We start from the raw sequence: 16,794 nt of genomic DNA on the forward strand, positions 1-16,794 counted from the left end.
CAAACTCTGATGAAGATCTGATAAACTGACCTTTGTTGATCTGAAATGAAGACAGATTCAGCAGCTGCACGGCCTGTTTCTCTCTTCACATGTTTCCAGAAACACGTTACAGTGAACTATTTAGTCCAATATGAGATCATATTCTGAACGAGACGCCATTAGAGTCTGTTTTGAAATTCGGGAGCAAAGATTAGATTTGATGAAGCTTCTCTTTGGCCTGTCGGACTGTTGCTTTCTTTGAGCCATATTCCATCTTGTGTTACTATTATATTTAAGATATATATATATATGTATATATATATATATATATATATATATATATATATATATATATATATATATATATATATATATTAAATATAAGAAGCTTCATCAAATCTAATCTTTAGATATAATACTATAGATATAAGACATTTATTTTGTGTCATGGATCTGGTAATAGCCACACATCTCCCCTCAGGGTCAGTTTCATAACTCAGCTTGAAATGAAATTATCGGGATGAATATTGTTCTTACGAGACACAGAAATGACACAAGAACTGAGTTTACATTTACTTTTTATTTATTCTGACAACAAACCAACAGTTCATACTTTATCAAAACAATGACTTGAAAAGAAAAAAGTTAACATTGTACAAACATAATGCAGAAGACGGGTTCAGGTTCAACATCAGGACATCTTCTGAAAGACGAACACCAGGTAGATACCTGAGAGAGACAGGACAGAGAGACAGGACAGAGAGAGAGACAGGACAGAGAGAGAGAGAGAGAGAGAGAGAGAGAGAGAGAGAGAGACAGGACAGAGAGAGAGAGACAGAGAGAGAGAGACAGGACAGAGAGAGAGAGGACAGAGAGAGAGAGAGAGAGAGAGAGAGAGACAGGAGAGAGAGAGAGAGGACAGAGAGACAGCCAGCGAGAGAGAGAGACAGAGAGAGAGAGAGAGAGAGAGACAGGACAGAGAGAGACAGGACAGAGAGAGAGAGAGAGACAGATCATTAACGTCTCAGGCATTTTCAATGTAACAAAGTTAGCGTGAAGAATAAATAAATATGAAAGAAGTGAGATTAAAGAAACTTACTGGCTGCTTCCCACTCAGATCTGCTCAGAGTTCCCTGAAACCCACAAACAGAACCTTTAGTCAGAACCAGAACCAGAACCCATCCAACAGATGTAATAGACAGAACCAGAACCTGTATCAGACTGGGACCCACCAGTGGTAGTTTGACTCCGGCTCTGCCGCTGTGCTCTTTAGCATGACTGTACTCAGCTCTGCTGTCTGTTGCCTGGCGACCGCTGTCCTCGCCGGGAAACGGCTGGAAATACAACAGGGAAACACATTGAAACTACACAGTAAAAACACCATACTATACACGTTATATACTACACACATTACATACTACACACATTATAAACACCATACGAACACATTATATACTACATTATATACTACACACATTATATACTACATGTACACAGTTTATCTGGTTACATCATATTGAGCTTAATGTTACAGTAACTCAGAACCAAAGCCTCACTGACTCCACAGACAATCTTTATAACTGATTGATTGATAACTATTACTAATGATGAAGAGTTTTACCTCCAGAGCCATCATCTTCATCATGAGGCTGCGATGATGCTCCTTCTTCACTTTCTCTTCAAAGAACTCAGAGAATCTCTGCTTCACCACCAGACGCATGTTGTAACGCTTCGCCATGCTGGAAGACAGAGACAGAGAGAGCCAATCAGAGACAGAGAGAGTCAATCAGAGACACAGAGACATGAACAGAGACACAGAGTCAGACAGAGACACCGTCACCACATTTAAGAATGAACTGAAAACCCTCCTCTTTGATAAAGCTTATAGTTAGGGAGTGAAGAGTTGCAGCGTCTGACTAGCCCGGCCCACCTGCTGCTCTTCATAGTCGTCACATTCATCTACCATATAATCAATAATATAATATATATAAGTCTAGTAGTATATATACTCTATAAGAGTAGAGGGAGGCAGGCCAGTACAGCCCGATCCGGTTGGGGAGAGTTCTAGCCCGACCAGGCTCCTCTCCCTAACCTGTGGCCCAATCCCAAAGTGAGCCATGAGGACTCTCAGACTGAACTGATCTCAGGTGCTAAGTGAGTGAGTGTGTGAGGCCACATGGGCTCAGACAGGTAGAAATGGGATTGGGACAGCACTTCACGAGATCACGTTACCTTGGCGACGTTTAATAACAAAGATGTTGTTGACACTTGCCGGTTTGGGAATTTTCATTTCAAGTTAGTTGCTTTCCACACGGCCGAGGCCCAGGAGACGGCTGCCTGATTCCACGTTTCAAACTCTTGTTTTCCAAGCTGGACAACAGGCTGGTCTGTATTCAGTGGTCGTGTGTCGGTGATGGTGCAGTGGATATGACCCGTGCCTTTGGTGTGGGAGACGCGGGTTTGATTCCCACTGCGATACATCAACCAATGTGTCCCTGAGCAAGGCCCTTAACCCCTAGTTGCTTCAACCTCTGCGACCTCTGATATATATATAGCAATTGTAAGTCGCTTTGGATAAACGCGTCAGCTAAATGACATGTAATGTGTCGTGCTGTTGTCCACCATTGTAATTTCTGGATTTCCCCGCGGTCTCCGCGGTAAACGTCACAACGCTTTGAACTGTGGGTAATTCCCTTTGGTGAAGTCTGCATTGATGCAGACTCACAGAAAGGGCTTGGTAAGTGTGTACTCAAACCCTCACGCCCTTTGAAATTCGACATTGGGACAATACTAAGCCCTTACGAATTTCGCAAGAACGTGCACCAAAGTCTGTGAGTCCAGACTTTGGGATTGGGTCTGTCTCTCTTAGTTATGCTGTTATAGTTCTAGACTGCTGGGGGACTTCCTTCCTTCCTTTGACACACTGAGCTGCTCTCTCCTCTCTCTTTCCAATTGTTTCCATTTGTGTGCATCCTTGTCCCAGAAATGCTTATTACTAACCTAGCTCTGGGGAGTTTACATAAAAATCATACCTTATGTTTTTTTTCGCCCAGCTGTCGCCGTGGTCCTGCTACATCCTGCTACGCTCTGCGGTGCCCTGCTGCGTCCTGCTACGTCCTGCTATGCTCTGCTGTGTCCTGCTACATCCTGCTATGCTCTGCTACGTCCTGCTATGCTCTGCTCTGCTGCGTCCTGCTATGCTCTGCTGTGCCACGCTACATCCTGCTATGCTCTGCTGTGCCACGCTACATCCTGTAACGCCCTGCAGTACCCTGCTATGACATGAACTACTACGACTACCATTTGTAGTCACTGTTCCATTATCTTTATTGTGACTATTATTGCCACTGTTCATCACCCCCCAAACCAGCACCGTCAGACACCGCCCACCAAGAGCCTGGGTCTGTCCCAGGTCTTTTCCTAAAGGGAGTTTTTCCTCGCCACTGTCGCACTGAATGTTTGCTCTTGGGGGAATTACTGGAATTGTTGGGTCTCTGTAAATGATAGAGTGTGGTCTAGACCTTCTCTATCTGTAGAGTGTCCTGAGATAACTCTTGTTATGATTTGATACTATAAATAAAATTGAAATTGAATTAGACAGACAGAGATATGAACAGAGACAGACAGACAGGGAGAGACAGACAGGTCTTACTGTTCAAAGAGAGGGAAGTAGACGAGGGACTCTGGGACGTTGACCACGTCCTCCAGGCTGAAGTGATACTGACATCCAAACAGAGGATAGAAACCTTTGGACTGGAAGGACACCTTAAAAACCTCGTTACCAAACGACAGAGAGTCTGACGCCTCCAAACGTTTACTGAGGAGGGAGAGGAGGAAGAGGAGGAGGAGGAGGAAGGAGAGAGAGGAGAGGAAGGAGAGGAGAGAAGAGGAAGGAGAGAGCGGAGAGGAAGGAGAGAGAGGAGAGGAAGGAGAGAGAGGAGAAAGGAGAGGAAGGAGCAAGGAGAGAGAGGTGAGGAAGGAGAGTGAGGAAGGAGAGAGAGGAAGGAGAGAGAGGAAGGAGAGAGCGGAGAGGAAGGAGAGAGAGGAGAGGAAGGAGAGAGAGGAAGGAGAGAGAGGAAGGAGAGAGCGGAGAGGAAGGAGAGAGAGGAAGGAGAGAGCGGAGAGGAAGGAGAGAGCGGAGAGGAAGGAGAGAGAAGAGAGGAAGGAGAGAGAAAGGAGAGAGAGGAGAGGAGAGAGAGGAGAGAGCAGAGAGGAAGGAGAGAGCAGAGAGGAAGGAGAGAGCGGAGAGGAAGGAGAGAGCGAGAGGAAGGAGAGAGAGAGGAGAGGAGAGGAGAGAGAAGAGAGGAAGGAGAGAGGGAGAGGAAGGAGGGAGAGGAAGGAGAGAGAGAGAGGAGAGAGAGAGGAAGGCGAGGAAAGGAGAGGGAAGGAGAGAGCGGAGAGGAAGGAGAGAGCGGAGAGGAAGGAGAGAGAAGAGAGGAAGGAGGGAGAGGAAGGAGAGAGAGGAGAGGAAGAAGAGGAAGGCGAGAGAAAGGAGAGGAAGGAGAGAGCGGAGAGGAAGGAGAGAGAGGAGAGGAAGGAGAGAGAGAGGAAGGAGAGAGAGGAAGGAGAGAGGAGAGGAAGGAGAGGGAGGAGAGGGAAGGAGAGAGGAGAGGAAGGAGAGAGAGGAAGGAGAGAGAGGAGAGGAAGGAGAGAGAGGAGAGGAAGGAGAGAGAGGAAGGAGAGAGTGGAGAGGAAGGAGAGAGAGGAAGGAGAGAGAGGAAGGAGAGAGAGAGGAAGGAGAGAGAGGAGAGGAAGGAGAGAGAGGAAGGAGAGAGAGGAGAGGAAGGAGAGAGAGAGGAAGGAGAGAGAGGAGAGGAAGGAGAGAGAGGAGAGGAAGGAGAGAGAGGAAGGAGAGAGTGGAGAGGAAGGAGAGAGAGGAGAGGAAGGAGAGAGAGGAAGGAGAGAGAGGAAGGAGAGAGAGGAGAGGAAGGAGTAGAGAGGAAGGAGAGAGAGGAAGGAGAGAGAGGAGAGGAAGGAGAGAGAGGAGAGGAAGGAGAGAGAGGAGAGGAAGGAGAGGCGTTAAATCCATGTTACGTTCTTCTTTACAAGGCAAGGCAGCTTTATCTGGATAGCACATTTCATTAAAGAACGTCAAAACAATTAAAAATATAAAAGCAGATAAAATAAGAGAATAAAAGTTTTAAAGTCTTTTAAAATCAATTCTCTGAGGGAGAGGAAGCCAGTGTAAAGACTTGAGAACTGGAGTGATGTGATCCAGTCTCTTGGTCTTAGTGAGGACTCGAGCAGCAGCGTTCTCAACCAGCTGCAGCTGTCCGAGTGATATTTTAGGGAGTCCTGTAAAGACACCGTTACAGTAGTCAAGTCTACTGAAGACAAAAGCATGGACAAGTTTTCCCACATCCTGCTGAGACATCCTTTAACCCTGGATATTTTCTGAAGGTGATAATACAAAAGCAAATTCCGCAAGAAATGTTGACAGTGTGCCTAGTACTTGGTGCACATCCGAATAACACTGGCTAACAAATCTGCCGTTTGACACGGCCTACAGTAAAAACTCTCCATGATCGGAGGAGGAGTTTATGTTTGGTTATTCTGAATTTTCGAGAAACTCTATTCAAACTTTAAGATATTCCACATCTTTCATGTTTGGGATATAATGTACAGACTCGGAGTGGGGCTCCAACTGACTGAGTGAGGAGCAGCAGATGCAAATGTATTTTTACTTTGCTATACCATCCACACACTCTCATATATTTATTTTAAATCAAAATGTATGTATGGACAGCTATTGTCCTCACATTTCTTACACAACACACACCACCATTGCAAAGTGTGTTCAGCAGGGTGTCATGATATCTGTCACAGTATCAAAGACTATCAAAGGTGCACCAGAGCCTCGTCCTGTGGCAGTACGTGTTCCTAAAGTGTGAAGGAGCGGAGGAGGGAGGGGGAGACTGTATGTTTGACAGGTCAAAAATATCAATTTCAATATATCAATGCAGTTTTTTGCCGATTTCGTGAAAACCGCACGGCAAATCTCTTAGAAAAGTCATAGCACACCATTCCTGATCATTACACACGTTTTGATGTATTTCTGTGCATGTGTTGGCAACGCTCCGTGACGGGACAGAATAATAATGGGGGATAATAGTCATTATGCCGATTGCTGCTATTGCATCACATCGGCACGCACACTGAATGACAAATGTCAGACTGACGTGATGTCATTCTTCTTAGAAAACAATCAGTTCTAGAAACTTCTCATGATATATTGTCTCTAGAAGTATTTTATTCTACTTCTGTTTTTGTTAAAGAAGGAAAAGAAAATCCTCAAAACTATCGAATCTCAATACCTCTAGAATCACAATGAATGAAAATCAAAACAACAAATCCAATCGACACTCATGTATCGGGAAAGTCAAATCTGGACCAAAGCATATCGTCCCAGCCCAATGAGACAGTATTAAACTCGTGATTATTTTGGCGTATAAAAACACCATCAGACACTGAACTTCCTGTGAGGAAACGCAGCGCGGCGTTGTAGATAAGTCTTTAAATCTTTAAATCTTTGTTCTTACACGAGTTCGAAGGCGTCCGGCGTCGTCCCGATGAAGAAGCCTCCGGGTTTCAGACGCTCGCAGGCGTTCCTCAGCATCATGTCAGCCTTCTGCTCGCTCTCAAACGAGTAATGGTAAACAAACTGGCAGCTGCAGATGTCAAACATCTGGTCGGGGTCGGCCAGCTTCTCCGCCAAAACCTCCTGAAAACACGAATCAGGGTCTCAGTTAACGAGTCAGAGTCTCGGTTAACGTCTCTAAACAATGAGTCAGATGTGTTCCTACCAGTCAACTATCCCTATACCATACCTATTAGATGTTGTGTTTCTAGTCTGATCTAGATGGTGTATTTCTACCTTCTGATCTAGATGGTGTATTTCTACCTTCTGATCTAGATGATGTATTTCTACTAGTCTGATCTAGATGGTGTATTTCCACTAGTCTGATCTAGATGGTGTATTTCTACCTCAGTAACTGTTCTAGATGGTGTATTTCTACTAGTCTGATCTAGATGGTGTATTTCTACCTCGGTAACTGATCTAGATGGTGTATTTCCACTAGTCTGATCTAGATGGTGTATTTCTACCTCCGTAACTGTTCTAGATGGTGTATTTCTACTAGTCTGATCTAGATGGTGTATTTCTACCTCGGTAACTGATCTAGATGGTGTATTTCTACTAGTCTGATCTAGATGGTGTATTTCTACCTCGGTAACTGTTCTAGATGTATTTCTACCTCTGACTGATCAGATGCTGATCTAGACGTGTACTTCTGTGAGTCTGCAGTCTAGATGGTCTGTCATTTCTACCTCGTGGCACTGTTCTAGATGTATTTCTACTAGTCTGATCTAGATGGTGTATTTCTACCTCGGTAACTGATCTAGATGGTGTATTTCTACCTCGGTAACTGTTCTAGATGTATTTCTACTAGTCTGATCTAGATGGTGTATTTCTACCTCGGTAACTGATCTAGATGGTGTATTTCTACCTCGGTAACTGATCTAGATGGTGTATTTCTACCTTGGTGCAGTCGGCGTTGATAAACTGAGCGCTGAAGATTTTCTCGTTTGCGTGACTTTTCTTCTTCATGTCTTCGTAGCGAGACTGACACTGCTCCACCGACACTCCAGCGATATCTGCAGACATTAACACATCATTCATTCAATCAATCAATCATTCATTCATTCATTAACGTAAAGTCTGCTCAGATTATATAAACTACGTGTCTTTTGTGTGCAGAAATCTTAATGTGTAAAGTAACTAGTAACTAAAGTAACTAGTAACTAAAGCTGGAACAGATGAATGTAGCGGAGTAACTAAAGTAACTAGTAACTAAAGCTGGAACAGATGAATGTAGCGGAGTAACTAAAGTAACTAGTAACTAAAGCTGGAACAGATGAATGTAGCGGAGTAACTAAAGTAACTAGTAACTAAAGCTGGAACAGATGAATGTAGCGGAGTAACTAAAGTAACTAGTAACTAGTAACTAAAGCTGGAACAGCCTTGTCGTGATGTAACAATGGACCCAACAGAGCGGTGAGTCAGAATAAAATCTGCAGAATTTAGCAGACTGTTTTTCTGTTTGAGTTTTATTTTGTTTAATATCTGAAATTAAACTCCACATAAGATTCCGTGTGTGATAATAACCGATTACCTGCACAGACCAGGTGGTTGATTCCTCCTCTCCTCCACTTCAGCAGGTCTCCTCCTTTCCCACAGCCGAGGTCCAACACAGACACCTGCTGAGGCCCCGCCCCCCGCACCTGCTCCAGGATCTCACCTGTCAATCACACAAACAAACGTTCAGTTACAGGGTAACCTTGGTTCTCTCTATATCTAGACTATCTCTCCACACAGTTCCATACTCCGTGTGATTGGCCAGGATGTCCTGGGCCATCCTGTCGCTGAGTAGGGAGCTAGTGGCATTAACCCTCCCAACAGCTGTTGTTTACGAGTGGGCCGCCCTAGTTTTTGGAAGGGCCACGGGCCTCTTGCATCATCCTCACCACCAGCTCTGGCAAGCCCAAAGCCAGGAGGCCGGCCTTGTAAGGGGCCAAGCCGCCAGCATGAGCCCTGCTGGGAAGGGGCAGGTCCATGCACCACTCTGAGGGAGCAGGAAAGGAGATGTGCCCACAGCTAAAGCTTGTTTACCAGTTTGCACATAGGCTGCCACCACTGTGCTGTTGATCCTGATAATGATGTGATGACCTCACAGTCTGGGCAGGGACTGGGGAAGTGCTAGGTCAACAGCCTCACCCAGAGGCTGTTCCCAACGGCCATCAACCCCAACTTGTCTGGGGCGCGTCTGTCAAGACCAGCTGGTCCTAACGCACTCCTTTGCTATGTTGGCCCTCCTTGGATCCAGAACAATGCCCAGGAGTGTTGATACCTGGGAAGGCTGGAGCTCAGTTTTCAAGCAAAGGGCCAGGCTCTGAATGTGCTCGAAGAACAGATCCACATGACAGCGGCATTGCTATTCCGAGACCGCACAAATCAGCCAAGCGCTGAGATGACTGAGGATCCTGAGCACTCGCTGCCTATGAGTGCAATGACTGCATCCCTGATGTAGATGGTGGCAAGCCCGTCCCCTGCCGAGATGGTGCAGTCACCTGTTTTCTCTTTACACGAGCCAGGTGGTGTAGAAAGATATAATGTCTGCGGGTTTGCGTAGCCATAACTCCATGACGTTAAGAAGCAGGCCCATGCACAAACTTTGCTTTGGGCAGGCAGCCTTGCCAAGCACTGAGCTGGGGGAGAAATAGAGGCGAGAGCGCTCAATCCATCTGAGGGAGCAGCCCACAGGCCACCTACTCCCTCAGATGGGATCTGAACCACTTGTGTGTGAAACTGATTATGCATACACAAGGTCTTAAAAATCAAGCAGGACTGTCCTTCTCTTTCAGAGTACCTGCACCAGCGTGGAGCGCACCTTTGCACTCTTGTTGAACCGAGAGGTGGCGCTGTCAGGTTTCAGGACGGTCGATATCCAGAGCTGTGGCTGTCCTGCTGAGAAGCTGAACCCCACCAACCCCGGACTGAAAGCAATACGCTGGAAAGGGGAACACACAGAGCGCCGGGTGGCTGCTTTTGGAAGACTTAACAATAAAAAGGGAGGAAGGGAACCTGCCAGGACACTGACCACTCCCCTCTGTCTGTTCCAGTTTCAGCTTTTTACACATTTTTGAAAGGGGCCCCTCAGAAAGAAAAGGACCTGCTCACTTTCAGAAAAGCAGCAATGGGCCTCTCTAGTACATGCTGGCAGTGGCAATATAAAACAGTTCATTTACGATTAAGGGTAATCCCTGGACAATATAGGATGCTGATGCCTCAAACACAATACACATTGGTAATGGTGATCTTCTAAAGACAGAAACACATAGCTTGGTGTGCTAACACGACTAGCAGCCATTTGCATATTTCATGTGTGTGAATGTTAATCTGATGAGCAGGTGGCACCTCGTACGGCGGCCTCGGCCACAGTAGCCGCTTTCCGACCAGAGGGATTTTTGCAGTTCCTAGGACATACCGTTCCTAGGACATACCGTTCCTAGGACATACCTGCAAACTCCAAAGAGCTGAAAAAGGTGACACATCATTCCACCGTTTACACCGTTTAGCTGTCAGCATTTTAACCGTTTACTCCAGCTGCTAGCTAACGTTAGCTGCTGTCAGGTGTAGTGTTGACTAGCGTCCCGCACGGCGATGTTTCAGCTCCCTCTAATGTCCATTTTCGGAGCATCAGAGAGAAGCGTAGGCATTTAAGTGGCACCTAATAAGGCACCGAAATCCGCGTTGCTATTCGGTCTGGCAGAGAACGGTCGTTGCCGTATTAGCACCGGGTCTCGGAACCCCCCCAAATAAAAACTCTTCCGATCTACACGATTCACGTGGATGACATTTACTCATTCAAAACGGCGATTTTCGCCGAAAAGCGACTAGTTTGCAGGTATGCTAGAACCCTTTTTTTTCTCCTGTTCTGACTGGACCAATTTGGGGATTATTAAGTTCCTCTGACCACAGTTCCTGTAAGTCTTTCAGCTTCTACTTCAGGGCAGGGTCCCTTTTCCTCATAGTGGGGGTTAGATGGCTGTGATTATAATAACAAAAGGTCAGTTCCTATGGCCACTTTGCCAGTGTGAATGCAAATGGGAAAAAACATTTTTGGGGGCGAGTAGTTAGTAGAAGTGTTTAGAAGTGGACTGCTCCTAGAACTACGTTCCACTAACTACTTGGTCAGAAAGAGACTATAGTCTGAATGTTTGTGAATGGTTCCTGTACTCTGTAAAGCACTTTGAGTAGTTGTTAAGACTAGAAAAGTCCATTAACATTTACCTACCGTTTGTGATATATTAATAAACTTTATCTGATAACTGTATTAATATATGATGATTATATATATATGATAATATATATGATTTATCTGATAATATATGATATATAATTAATATTAATGAGAGTATATTAATATATTACCGATCAGGACGCTCTTCAGCCAGTTGTTGAAGTTCCTCATGAAGAAGATTCTGCTTCGACTTCTCGCTGCCAGACCAACTTCCTGTAGACTGTTGTAGTGACTGGCCACTTTCACACTGTGGTCCAACATCTGGTAGATATATAAATATATATATACATAAATATATACCATTAATAACCCTAACCTTCCTGTAGACTGTTGTAGTGACTGGCCACCTTCATGCTGTGGTCCAACATCTGGTAGATAGAGATATATATATATATATATATATATATATATATAAGAATGCTTTCAAAAATGGAAGTGTTAATAGTTTATTTTCATCAATTAACAAAATGCAGTGAATGAACAGAAGAGAAATCTAAATCAAATCAATATTTGGTGGCACCCTTTGACTTGAAGAGAGCATCAATTCTTCAGAATCAGAAAAGCTTTATTACCAAGTACGTTTTTTACACTTACAAGGAATTTGTTTTGGTGTTGTATGTGCACGTCACACATTCTCTAAAATAAGTTAAACAAGCAGGCTTCTAGGTACACTTGCACACAGTTTTATAGAAGGAACTCGGCTGGTAGGTTGTTCCAAACATCTTGGAGAACTAACCACAGATCTTCTCAAATCCTTCTGTCTCTTCATGTTCTCCCAGACAGACTCCATGATGCTGAGACCAGGGCTCTGTGGGGGCCATGCCATCACTTCCAGGACTTCTGGTTCTTCTTTACACTGAAGATTCTTAATGACCTTGGCTGTATGTTTGGGCTCGTTGTCCTGCTGCAGAATAAATTTGGGGCCAATCATACGCCTCCCTGATGGTATTGCATGATGGATAAGTGTCTGCCTGTATTTCTCAGCGTTGAGGACACCATTAATCCTGACCAAATCTCCAACTCCATTTGCAGAAATGCAGCCCCAAACTTGTAAGGAGCCTCCACCATGCTTCACTGTTACCTGCAGACACTCATTATTGTACCGCTCTCCAGCCCTTCGGCCAACAACCTGCCTTCTGCTACAGCCAAATATTTCAAATTTTGACTCATCAGTCCAGAGCACCTGCTGCCATTTTTCTGCACCCCAGTTCCTATGTTTTCGTGCATAGGTGAGTAGCTTGGCCTTGTTACAATGTTGGACGTATGGCTTTTTGGCTGCAACTCTTCCATGAAGACCACTTCTGGCTCGACTTCTCCAGACAGTAGATGGGTGTACCTGGGTCCCACTAGTTTCTACCAGTTCTGAGCTGATGACCCTGCTGGACATCTTCTCCAGACAGTAGATGGGTGTACCTGGGTCCCACTGGTTTCTACCAGTTCTGAGCTGATGACCCTGCTGGACATCTTCTCCAGACAGTAGATGGGTGTACCTGGGTCCCACTGGTTTCTACCAGTTCTGAGCTGATGGCACTGCTGGACATCTTCTCCAGACAGTAAATGGGTGTACCTGGGTCCCACTGGTTTCTACCAGTTCTGAGCTGATGGCACTGCTGGACATCTTCTCCAGGCAGTAGATGGGTGTACCTGGGTCCCACTGGTTTCTACCAGTTCTGAGCTGATGACCCTGCTGGACATCTTCTCCGGACAGTAGATGGGTGTACCTGGGTCCCACTGGTTTCTACCAGTTCTGAGCTGATGACCCTGCTGGACATCTTCTCCAGACAGTAGATGGGTGTACCTGGGTCCCACTGGTTTCTACCAGTTCTGAGCTGATGGCACTGCTGGACATCTTCCGATTTCGAAGGGCAATAAGCTTGATGTGTTTTTCATCTGCTGCACTAAGTTTCCTTGGCCGACCACTGCGTCTACAATCCTCAACGTTGCCCGTTTCTTTGTGCTTTTTCAAAAGAGCTTGAGCAGCACATCTTGAAACACCAGTCTGCTTTGAAATATTTGTCTGGGAGAGACCTTGCTGATGCAGTATAACTACCTATATACTATAACTGGTTGATCATACACCTGACTACAATCCTACTAAATCCCTGACTTGTTGTAAGTACCTATAAGAATTGATGCTGGTTTGAAGGGTAGTGACACCAAATATTGATGGGATTTAGATGTTTCTTTTTGTTGCTCACTTTGCATTTGGTAAATTGATTAAAATAAAAATGTATTTATATTTTTGAAAGCATTCTTAGTTTACAGCATTTTTTTTACACCTGCCTAAGACTTTTGCACAGTACTGTATATATATAAAATAATCACCTGAAGCTTCTTGTTGGGTGAGTCTTCGTCTTCCTCAGCTCTCCTCTTCCCCAACTTCTGCCCTCCATCTTCATCCCTCCGTCTCTTTCTGTCTTCCTCCCTCCGTCTCTCTCCTTCTTCCCTCCGTCTCTCTCCATCTTCCTCCTTCTGCGTTTCTGTCTGAAGTTCCATACTTCACTCTGAAACACACACAGAGAAACATAACTGAGCAGAAGTAATGCTAACTGTCTAACAGCATATCAGTCTCACACCAGACTGAATGAACCCCGTAGCGAGCTATAGCTAAACCAGCTAACAGGCATTCAAACTAAACAAGATTACAAACCCCGATCAAGTTGGGACGTTGTGTAAAATGTAAATAAAAACAGAATACAATGATTTGCAAATCCTTTCCAACCTAAATTTAATTGAATACACTACAAAGACAAGATATTTAATGTTCAAACTGATAAACTTTGTTTTTTCCAAATGTCAGATAGTTACTGATGTCTCAGAGAATAACGACCTGTCAGATAGTTACTGATGTCTCAGAGAATAACGGTCAGATAGTTACTGATGTCTCAGAGAATAACAGTCAGATAGTTACTGATGTCTCAGAGAATAATGACCTGTCAGATAGTTACTGATGTCTCAGAGAATAACAGTCAGATATTTACTGATGTCTCAGAGAATAACAGTCAGATAGTTACTGATGTCTCAGAGAATAATGACCTGTCAGATAGTTACTGATGTCTCAGAGAATAACAGTCAGATAGTTACTGATGTCTCAGAGAATAACAGTCAGATAGTTACTGATGTCTCAGAGAATAACAGTCAGATAGTTACTGATGTCTCAGAGAATAATGACCTGTCAGATATTTACTGATGTCTCAGAGAATAATGACCTGTCAGATAGTTACTGATGTCTCAGAGAATAACGACAGACAGACAGACAGACAGACAGACAGACAGACAGACAGACAGACAGACAACCACCCTAATCTAGTGACTGGTAACATGTGACCTGTTTAACCATCAGGCCGTTTGGCTGCTGACTAAATCCTGCTGTTAACTGTCAGGAGAAACAGTCCTGCTGTTAGCTGTTAGCTGTTAGCTAACCTTAGCATCAGGAGAAACAACAACAGTCCTGCTGTTAACTGTTAGCTGTTAGCTGTAACAGGCTAGCATCTCCTGACTTTCAATGAAAACAGTGAAACCGGAAGCGTGGCTTGAGTATAAACGTGTCCGCGGATATTAAACTAACAGGTAAAGTCTTCTGCTGTCCGGATATAATATATATTATTATAAAACAAACAAGAAACCCGAAATATACTCACCTCTCTGCAGACGAGACGCGTGCGCTGTGGGCAACTTCCGGTAGTGCGTGCGTCACATTTCAGCGTCCCAGCAGAAATAAGCCGGAACCATAAACACATAGACATATAAACACATATCTATGGGTAAATGTTTTATTTTAACCCGAAGAGATGATGCAACGTTTGGTTCTGAACCGATCTGATCAACATATCGATTACAGATTATAGTTTTAATCTTGTTATCAGACTAGGAATAGATACTCTGTAGGAACTGTTTTAGCTGGGACACCATATCTTATGAGACACCAAAGTCGGTTAAGAAATCGTTTAATTTAATTTTTCTTGGTTGATTTGAAAACCTAAAAACATATAAAACACTTATAATTAAGGAACTTTAGTTACCAAAATGTCCTCTTTAATTCGGTTTCATTTTAGTTTCTGATTTAAAACTGTAAAGCTTTAACACATCTTTAATAAATCATTTTATTAAATGAACCCCTAACCCTAATCCTCAGGAGTCTGTAGAAACTACATGAAGTGGAGATCCATATATTTCTTTTGTTTGTTTTTACTATTAAATCTAATGTCATTTAAATGTTTATTCTAATTGAGCAGATAATATTTAATGTGTCTGATGAAATAAACTCAGTTTTAAATGTTCTCTAACATCTTTATTTTATATTCTGGCTACAGAAGTTTAATGTGTGGAGAACGTTTCCAGTGATCACGAGTCGAGGATGAAAACCTGCATCCACAGGGGGAATAATAATAATAATAATAATAATAATAACCCTAACCCCATGAAGTGAATGGTTAAGGTCTAATATAAAGTGAATGGTTAAGGTCTAATATAAAGGTAAAGTGACAGTGTCTGTGTCTGTCTGATGGTTAGTGTTGCTGTTGTTGATGCAGACATGTCTCTATCAGCTGATCCTGGATCAGTTTCATACTCTCTGATCCTGTCTGGTATTTCTGTAATTCGTCCCGCTGATGGATATCTGAGCGATGAGACTTATTACTCTGCTGGCAGACGCTCCGGCACGCCGCCGTACAGCACTGGCGCTTGCAGTCTCACCTTCATAAAGATCAGTTTCCACCAGAGGAATTCATGAAACTGATTCAGCATTCCTCCGGTTAATGAGAAGAAGAGGACGCGTCTTTGTCTGCAGCGACTCATCGCTCTGTGAATAAGAAGCAGCTTTAATGTTTAACTAGTCAGTCAGATCTTCATCACTTCATCATCATCTCATGAACGGTTCTGTATAATACCGTACCAAAATGTGTGCACACCAAAATGTAAGATATCCTACAAAACTAGGAGACCACCGGCTGGTTCCATGACGGCAAGTACCGGTTGCTGGCCGAGCACCGGTTGCTGGCCGAGCACAGTGATGCTGACTACGGTGCTCTGCATGGAGCTCTGCATGGTACTCTGCATGGTGCTCTGCATGGAGCTCTGCATGGTGCTCTGCATGGAACTCTGCATGGTGCTCTGCATGGAGCTCTGCATGGAGCTCTGCATGGTACTCTGCATGGTGCTCTGCATGGAGCTCTGCATGGAGCTCTGCATGGAGCTCTACATGGAGCTCTGCATGGTGCTCTGCATGGAGCTCTACATGGAGCGCTGCATGGAGCTCTGCATGGAGCTCTGCATGGAGCTCTGCATGGAGCGCTGCATGGTGCTCTGCATGGAGCTCTGCATGGAGCTCTGCATGGTGCTCTGCATGGAGCTCTACATGGAGCGCTGCATGGAGCTCTGCATGGAGCTCTGCATGGAGCTCTGCATGGTGCTCTGCATGGAGCTCTACATGGAGCTCTGCATGGTGCTCTGCATGGAGCTCTGCATGGTGCTCTGCATGGTGCTCTACATGGAGCTCTGCATGGAGCGCTACATGGTGCTCTGCATGGTGCTCTGCATGGAGCTCTGCATGGAGCTCTGCATGGCATGTATCAGCGGTAGTTGGTGGTTGAGTTACCTGAGAACAGATGACTGTGAGCCAGGTACAGAGCATCATGAGTCAGCTGTTTCCTCCAGAAGTCTCACCATCTGTTAGTAATCAACCAGTTACAGTAAAGTTTAACCCTGTCTATCTGTCTGTCTGTCTGTCTGTCTGTATAAAGACATGTATATATTATATCATATAGAGATAGTATCAGATATAAAGACATGTATATATTATATCATATAGAGATAGTATCAGATATAAAGACATGTATATATTATATCATATAGAGATAGTATCAGATATAAAGACATGTATATATTATATCATATAGAGATAGTATCAGGTATAAAACATGTATATATTATATTATATAGAGATAGTATCAGGTAT

The 16,794-nt window shown here is 44.2% G+C and overlaps 1 protein-coding gene across 1 annotated transcript; it reads right to left on the reverse strand.

Annotated features, from left to right (window-relative positions):
• Positions 1 to 540: 540 nt before the first annotated feature.
• Positions 541 to 14,542, reverse strand: rnmt (RNA (guanine-7-) methyltransferase). The gene is made up of 11 exons (XM_078268217.1): positions 14,480 to 14,542; positions 13,164 to 13,342; positions 10,970 to 11,099; positions 8,151 to 8,276; positions 7,517 to 7,632; positions 6,519 to 6,700; positions 3,632 to 3,796; positions 1,601 to 1,718; positions 1,212 to 1,313; positions 1,079 to 1,112; positions 541 to 708 (listed from the first exon to the last, which is right to left on the reverse strand). Exons 2-11 carry the CDS (start codon positions 13,332 to 13,334, stop codon positions 671 to 673), a joined length of 1,182 nt encoding a protein of 393 aa, XP_078124343.1. The 5' UTR covers positions 13,335 to 13,342; positions 14,480 to 14,542; the 3' UTR covers positions 541 to 670.
• Positions 14,543 to 16,794: the final 2,252 nt, after the last annotated feature.

The sequence above is a fragment of the Sander vitreus genome, chromosome 14, assembly GCF_031162955.1.
Source record: "Sander vitreus isolate 19-12246 chromosome 14, sanVit1, whole genome shotgun sequence".
NCBI lineage: Eukaryota > Metazoa > Chordata > Actinopteri > Perciformes > Percidae > Sander > Sander vitreus.

Bases quoted from the DNA above. Each gene is read 5' to 3' on its own strand.
- rnmt (XM_078268217.1), bottom strand. From the start codon at position 13,334: ATGGAACTTCAGACAGAAACGCAGAAGGAGGAAGATGGAGAGAGACGG. The intron at 7,633-8,150 runs GTAATCGGTTAT...TAATGTCTGCAG, and splicing joins CAACCACCTGGTCTGTGCAG to ATATCGCTGGAGTGTCGGTG. The intron at 3,797-6,518 runs GTAAGAACAAAG...CTCCCTCCTCAG, and splicing joins CCGGACGCCTTCGAACTCGT to TAAACGTTTGGAGGCGTCAG.